The 8,597-nt window shown below is 32.7% G+C and overlaps 1 protein-coding gene across 1 annotated transcript; it reads right to left on the reverse strand.

Annotated features, from left to right (window-relative positions):
* Positions 1-732: 732 nt before the first annotated feature.
* On the reverse strand, positions 733-8,235 carry LOC123543863 (carbohydrate sulfotransferase 1-like). Its single transcript, XM_053530327.1, has 5 exons — positions 8,078-8,235; positions 5,103-5,209; positions 4,362-4,395; positions 3,334-3,571; positions 733-2,943 (listed from the first exon to the last, which is right to left on the reverse strand). The coding sequence occupies exons 1-5, from the start codon at positions 8,160-8,162 to the stop codon at positions 2,133-2,135; spliced, it is 1,275 nt and encodes a 424-aa protein (XP_053386302.1). The 5' UTR covers positions 8,163-8,235; the 3' UTR covers positions 733-2,132.
* Between the last annotated feature and the right edge of the window lie 362 nt (positions 8,236-8,597).

Below are 8,597 nucleotides of genomic sequence, written 5' to 3' on the forward strand. Positions count from 1 at the left end.
GTGCTGTCATTATTGGTGCAAACTTAATTAAGAACTAATCTAAGTATTAACAGTTTTATCATAACCCAAAATTGCTTTTTAATATAAGCAAGTGCAGTACATATTCTGCTATTTGGAAGCATTTGTCTTGCAGTCTGTGTTCCGGATATTTTCATCACGCGACTACACCAGCGAGTACCTGCACATTTAACACAAAGAAATTTAATACATGCATTTACGATTCGAAAAACAAGTCAGGAAGAGTAAAAAAAGTACGCAAAAGAAAGCACCTGCAAATCCGAAACTTAATAGCTAAAAAAATCACGTGACCAGGGACAATTTCATTACGTAATTTTTTTTTGGCGGAAGTCTATTTTTAGATGATGCATATTCATATTCATTTCATTAATCTCGATTCTTTACTATAATATATTCAATTGAGGAGTTACATGATTTAAACTTTATTATTGTGTCTTGTTGTTCTGTTATTTTAGTAGTTGTATTGCACTATAAAGACTGAAATAAAGATTGATTATGCGTAAACATATACTGGGCTAGAGGCTATTTGTAATGAATATGCATGAGTCCAAGATGACGGCGCCCTACGGGAAATCGGATTCCTTTGATGATACCCTTGCATCCATTACATGCTCAGTCAAGTGTGACATGTTCACCATAAGTGTTCCTTCTGTTGAGAAGGAACAATAAACGGGCCCACTGACTAACTTAATACTACAAAAAGCTGACCTTGTGTTTGATTATATTTAAGCCCGGTAATTATAATGGCCGGCCTACATATATTTGTTAGTACAAATACACAAGACAAATACAGTTGCACAAAATGCATTAACAAATTTAGAGTAACACAACGAAAACAGATTAAACACCAAATACAAAAACCCAGTATTCTTTGCCTTGATCTTAATTAAAGTGACACCAGATTTTAAATTTGTTTAATCTGAAATCAAAAGCCTTTTGATATTTTATCTAAGAAATCAGCTGTCTTCGATTTTGTATCCATTTTTACTACGCGACTAACACGTTTGTGTGCTATTCTATAGCCACCGTAAGTATTTTGTAGAAACCGTCTTTTAAACACACTTTACTTTAAACTGAAAAAACACCGTTTCGATTACAAATGAATGTGCTATTTTTATTTCAAGATGTAGACAACAATCCCTGCTAATATGTTAGAATCGAAATAATATATCTCATTTAGTAATTTGCTCTTGAATAAAATCATGGTTTGTCGTTCAGCTGCGCCCTCATGATATAAGTCCTTTGCATCTAAATGAGATACATTATTACTTAAGTAGAACATAATTTGAAGCTGTCGCAGTACTTTTAAGAAATTATAAAACTCTAATAATCGTACAAAAATCATTTTTAAACTAATCTTGGTCATTCAAAACTGACCGCTAAAAGAATGTTTTATAATATAAACAGTTTTTGATATTTAATTGACATCCTGCATCGCAGTTGTGTATATCTTACATGATATACAAGATAAACACATTTCTATCACACGTGAGTCGTTACTACAAATGATCATTATAACCTTTGCTTTTGAACATTTTGCTCACACTTAAAACATCCTATTTAGAGTACGTAAAATTTCAAAATGTAACATTTCTTATATTTTTTGTTCAGACCAGGCCCCTATTTCTCGAAAACACTTAAGTAATTGCTGAGCTAAGTCTGTTTTTTTTTGCACTTTATGTGTCTTCAATTTTGACATTTTCATCTATATTAGCACCATCTATGATTATTTCATAGATCAAAACACAACATTCTGAATTTTACAGGAAACGAAGTGAAAAAAAAAGAAATAATCTTAAGCAAATACTTAAGTTTGTGATGTCGTGCTTAAATAGAAATATCATATTTGCTTAACTGAAATAAGAACTGCAGGCAAATACTACTAACCATAGTATAATTTAGTTATAAATACATTGTTATATAAAAATCAACATTAATTAACAATAACTTAAGCAATAGCGCGATTTTAAAATAACAGACTTAACTAAGTTTTTAACTTAATTTTTTTCTTAAAATTGGGGCTAATTTCATATGTCACGGCCAGATATGTTAGTAAAACATACTTACAAGACTGCACTAGAAATGCAGCAGATTAAAGAAAGACCTAACTGGAGCTAAAGAAACCCGTCAATGTCAATACTTCGTCTTAAGGGAGTTGAAAGTGATCTCAGTTCATCTGTAGAATTTATGGCAATGTATCCTAAAACAGAGTACATATCCTTACAGAAATAGTCTATGACTTGTACTTGGAGAAGTGACATATTCAGTCGCCACTGTTTTGCCACGGCAGAAGAGTTATAACGGACAGTCAAATAAGGATATTCAGAGTTTCGTGTTTTCTTTGTACTTATACTGTGAATAATTGAGTGAAACACGTTTTCATTGAAAGACATATTTAGAAATTTGTATACATATTTTGCACCAACTATTGGTCTTTCTGCTAAGGCTTCGTAAGACACAACTTTCAGTCGATTGGGATAAAGTTTTTGAAGTTGAAGAGAAATCAAGCTGTCATATTTCATTCGTGTACAAAGATCTTGTGAATGTGACAGTATATTTCTTGACATGGAAAATGCATTGAGTTGAAGTCGTGAATGTGTTATAGCTCGGGGATCTCGAACTAAGTGTATAACTTTCAAATTTTGCCACATTTTCATCATAATACGTACAAGTTCCATTGAAATTCTGATTGTTTTCAGTATTCGATGAGATGTTAAAGAGCAAAGAAAGTCGATTTCCGGTAAACAGGTTTCAACAGATGATATATTCAAACATTTTCTCAAAGTTTCCACGTGCTGTCTGCTTCTCAAATTCCTTATAAATATGTCTTGTAGAAATGGATGAAGTTTCGACGACTGGCAGGTAAATAGTTGGTAGACTGTGGCAAGAATTGTTGTGTATCTCTCTATTTTGTCCTGTGGATTCCTTAAACATAGTAACAATATTTTTAATTCAGACTGTTTTTTTAAATATTCTTACACAATACTGTTACACTCTGCAAGTGAGTTTAGTTTAAAGAGTGTTCTATCAATAAATGGTTAGTTTTGAGTGTAATGCGGCATATTTTGTTTTGATCTCTGGGTATTGCTAACAAAGGTTGGCTTAATAAGAATGGAGAAATAGCAGAGTGGTATGCGATTCAGATTATTGTACTGAGTAAACTAACTTAATACATTTGTATGATGATTTTGATAACTTATTTTCATGCCTTCCGGGACATAAGAGGAAATACTGGTCAAGATAGCATATGCAAATAAAATTGTAAAATTGAAATATATGAAATAAAAATGAATAATGAAGAAATATGCGTCCTACCTGCACGTGTTATTATTAAAGCAAACGAAATTTTCTTTAAAGTATCCCTGTGGTAAAGTCCTCTGAAAAGGTTCGAACACGTAAAATGTGTTTTCTGCTTGACCAGTTATGTTCCCAAGCCATGAAGATCCTGAACGACCATAGGTTACCAGCAGTATAAATTTCGTAGAGTGGTTAGTGTTAGTGTCAGTGCCATTGAAATGAAGAGTTTCAGGGCGGTCACTTGTGTCAATTTCACCTGTAATAATTATAATACTTGTACACTAATTAAAGTCATTTATGCTTGTTAAAACTGAAGTAACTTTGATGAAAAGGAGATTGAATTAGCTGTTCTTTTCTAAGATAAATTCATTTGCTGCAGTATATAATACTAACAGTACTACTGCTGTTGTTCACCTCCCTCTTTACCGAACAGCAGCAAAGTCCAAATGAATTATTAACATTAGATAATAGCATCCCTAATCGCATTTCTAGCTTAACATTTTGCTTGGTTGTTGTAATCTCAAATTCCAATTCAAACTGGTCACGCTTTGGAATGATCATTTTGTTGTGATAATAAAGACTTAATGTAGAACCATTGATCCGTAACACTTACAGAACTGTCAACAAAATGTGTAAATCCACAATGACATCAGTACATGCAGAAGTGATGTGATTGATATATTTTCATTCTCTTTTTTTTTCAAGTCCATTAAGTTACGATGGCGCATTCTTCAGTATTAAATATAACGACGTCAATATTTCATTTCAGGTTTGTGGTGACATTAATAACATCATATTAATGGGTAACGTGGTGTTAAAAATACTTTAACAATAAATCTATATAGTGTAGGTAAATCGGCTTTATTTTGAAAAGGCTGCAAATTTGTCGTAAGTTCACTGATTGTACAGTTTTGTCTCTTTCAAACCCTTCTGTCTGTTCAATTGTTATATGTACTATGATTTTAGACAAAATCGGTCGTCGATGTTGTTTTGTTGTGTTTTTTTTTTCTTTTTGGAGAAATTCTGCAATAGCTATGCATACTTACCACTTTCCAGATACGACACAGGCCCACCAATACCCTGCAAATGATATTTCTCGCTTTTCCTTTAGTTTACATGGACTGCAAAGATATTTTTATGAAGCAGTTTTGAGCTATATTGATAATCTTATGAATAGTATTAAGTATATGCACAAGTGGACTGTGTTGTCCATTTCTTCGCTAAAGCACGAAACCCTTGAATTATAAGTTAAATATTTTATGCAGTTTACCTTTAAATTAACACTTAAAAGAGATGTCCCTTCATACTGCATTTTAAAGATAATACTATTCAAGTATTATTGTTATTTCATGAGTCGGAAATTTCGCTTATCTCATTGGTCGCAAACTGGTTACGTAACATGGAATTCCTTAGAAAGTTATTTTCACCGCAAAAAGTGAAAGTTTTAAACAAACCAACGTGCTGTACTAAATATAAATTTATTTCACATGCTTATCACATTCGGACACATCTTATCGATGTGATGCACTTTTTGACGGTATTATTTATATTTTGTATTTCTCGGTTTAGTAGAACAGCGCTGATTGTAAATATGCTTCTTCTTATGACAATCTAGTGTACTGCTCTTTCGGCAGCTCAGTCATAACATAAAATACTCGCTGTATGATGATACCGGTGAATGTCTGAGTCTATCGGCTTCCGTTACAACATTAATTATTTATTATTATTATAATTTCTTAAATGAAACAAAAGGAGCATGTCAATATTCAACATCTGTTTCACTGTACCTGTCTACTCCTAGCATCAGGAGAAATGTGAGCAACAGCATCATGGTTATAGAATCGACTGCCACCGTCTGCTTTGCGACATTTTTCACAAACGCATACACTGACATCTGAAATAAGGAAACTTAAGTAGATAAGTTTCAACTAAAAATTAAGATTCCTTGTTTACTTCTTTCACAGTTTAGCAGTCAGCATAAACACCCTGCATCAATACAGTTTTCAAAAAAACAATTCCCATACAATTGGGAATGTAATACAAGTACAAACTACCCCAGCCGCAGTGGGGGGAAAAGCTGTCGATTCAAGTTTTCTGTGCTCTCCAAAAGTTTAGTGGCAACAGAGAAATAGATACAAAATTGTTGAATAGCCCTATGTGATATTGTGTAGGATTGATTAGTTTTGTTATTATTTTTATCATCATCATTGTTATTATTACTTTTAAACTAGTTTAAGTTCGTTGAACAATCATATATCTGGTGTAAAAACTCTATTTATGATGTCGAAAGTTTTCTCTAAGAAAAAACAACATAATTTAGTGTAGCGAATTTTTGATTAAATCCATGATAGATTTTAATAAAACACAATGACTTGAAAAGGACGCAGGTTCTAAAATTACCATGCTTCAACACTGACACCTAGTGATATAAATGCTTTTAATTGGCGTTTTAAGGGCACTTACCTCAACAAAAAAGAGAAAATCTTTATATATCAAAAAATTGTGCTGAGAGATCTTGTAAAAACACAAGAATTAGCTATTTTACTAATTTCTCCATTTATTGCCGCGGCGGTCCGAGTTCGATTCTCGGCACGTTTTGTTCGTGTTTTGGCGTTTTTAGATATTTTAGAAACAAGTAACTCATGTTCTATACCACCAAACTTTAACTTTAAAGAAAGACCTCCATTTTAAATCAAATTCTGTTGGCCAACGCTTTTAAAACCGTGATACTGCACGTATATACGAACCCATCACAAATAGAAATCTCTGTATATTTTTTTATTATGATAACATGGTCCGATCTTAGATAAATCTTTTAGGATTTACTTTAATTACGACTGCTCAAACATTTACACATTCCACATTCATATGGATCAATTCTTTGTTGTTTTTTTAAATTGTGTGACATTTTCATATAAGATACATGCCTTATCATTTAATTCAAGAATATGAATTATAATCTTCTGACTTACACGCAGTAGCTGTTATACCGAGGTTGTCGTTTCGTACCGATAGATATGGTTTCCATATTTGATGTAAATAAAGTGAACTATTTTGAGACAGTTCTATCATAATTTGTGAAACTATACATAAATTTTGTAAACCAAAACATTAGAGCAAAAATAAAAGCATCGCAATTAAAATCAAAAGTTTTATCACAATTATCTCCTAATGACGTAAGCAAAATATTTCGCGACAATTCTGTCATAATTTGTGAAACCAAATTTCGCAAAACATATGTCATTCGAGCAAATATAAAAGTATCGCAATGATCTCCTAATAACGTAAGTAAAATGATAAGCTTATCTGCAAAGTATTTATATGGAGTGCAAACATCTATGCGCCCTACGCAATTTTTCTTATTTTCACAAATACCTAGATGCCTTTAGTTGTTTGGTTTCCTGATATATCTCTAAATATAAGCATGATCGAACGATAGACACATTCAGCTGGTATCCTTGAGTCCTACCGAATGGTTACAAGTACGCTATACAAAAAGATATATGACTGCCACTAACTATCGTAACAACACAAGAAATAAGCTGTATAATCCATATAAGCCCTGAATGTGACCTAGGACTTTTTCCATTCTATGCTTCCAAAGAATCTTCTTATAAATGTTATTCTGGAGTAAGAACTTGGTCGCGAACCTGCTTCCCAGTATATTGTGGCGAATATTTTGCCATGTAATATGCTCTTCAGCGGGTAAAATGGATCTCTACTTACTTGACAACTGATCTTGTTGTATGCCCTTGATTTTGAATGTACATAGCCGACCGTTTTTTCAGGTACATCGAGGGATGAGCAAAGTTATAAAAAACGTAATATATATATAGAGAGCGGGCACAAAATAATGTGTATATTTTATGTGATTTCAAAGTAAACATTTGACTGAACGGAAGACAGCAGAGAAAATTCTTTCTTCTTAATGTCACAATATACGTGTATGCAAGATACGTTTTGCATATCGCATTAATAATTCAAGTATCTATAGCCGTTGGCACCCAGAAGGTTTAAGGTCCTATTATTACATACTCATTTATAAATTCGGTTAAGTTACAGTGGAACCTGAAACGTCAATATTTTTCCATATCGACGTTCCAATTTCATATCGGGTGCGTGACGTCATTTGTGACGTCAGTTTCAAGCATGTCGTCGCGTTTTAAAGTTCTTAAACGGCGATATTTCAATTTTACTTAGGCTAAAGAACAAATTTATATCATTTGTATAATAATTATAAGTGCAGTATGTGTATGTAATAAACAGATAATTAGATTTGCATCAAGAAATATGCACTCGTTCTTTCGCAGAATCATATTGGGCTCCTAAAGTCGCGCAATATTTCCGCTGCAGAGCCCGTGCACATTTCTCGATACAAATCTAATAACCATTAAAAGATGCAAATTTATTAAAACTTTCTACCGCTAGATTAATAGTCAAGTCAAATTTGGTTAGATCTAGAAAACAATCGAATCCCGTAAATGACTAATAACCCATTACGATCCTGATCCTCATACAGGTTTATGGTCATCTTTTGCACTTGATCTCCTTGCATCTGAGCGAGCTAACAAATGTAGTAACGTTGCTAACGTTTTATACGGTTTTATGTTTTATCTTTTGTCTTAAGGACACGCTATAGCTTTAAGAGTACTTATATATAAATCATACTGTTGAATTTCTTACAGGGAACGTTAATTTGTATTGTAAAAATTGTCAAATAAAACATAAACGTAAACAAATAAAAGTTTTAACGGAATCTTACCTTTGTATACAAAAATCAAATAGAATGACACAGCACTTAGACAACATATCAGGCTAAACTTTGCCTTTATATTGAGTCTGACCATGATAACTGAGATCGTAATTCCTGTAAAAATACAACTGCTTTATTTCACCCGATTCGCTAGACATTATGCTTGAGTGTTCTATATATTGTGTCATGTTTGTAGAAATCTTTAACCAGCTTTCCTTATCTTATCATATGAAATTTAAACTTTGATGAATATTTTATCAGTCTTAAGAATGTGTATTGATTCGATTTACATACTACTTGTCATGCCAGATGAATTTGTTTTTAAACTGAAAAAAATATTTTTATTTTGGTTCACCTTTATATGATGCTTAAGAAATTGGATTGTCATTATTACTGTAACATATATGCAGTAGTAGTCGTAGTCGTAGTGGTAGTGGTAGTAGTAGTCGTAGTCGTAGTGGAAGTGGTAGTAGTAGTCGTAGTCGTAGTCGTAGTGGTAGTGGTAGTAGTAGTCGTAGTGGTAGTGGTA

Source organism: Mercenaria mercenaria, chromosome 18 (assembly GCF_021730395.1).
Source record: "Mercenaria mercenaria strain notata chromosome 18, MADL_Memer_1, whole genome shotgun sequence".
In the NCBI taxonomy this organism is placed as follows: Eukaryota; Metazoa; Mollusca; class Bivalvia; order Venerida; family Veneridae; genus Mercenaria; species Mercenaria mercenaria.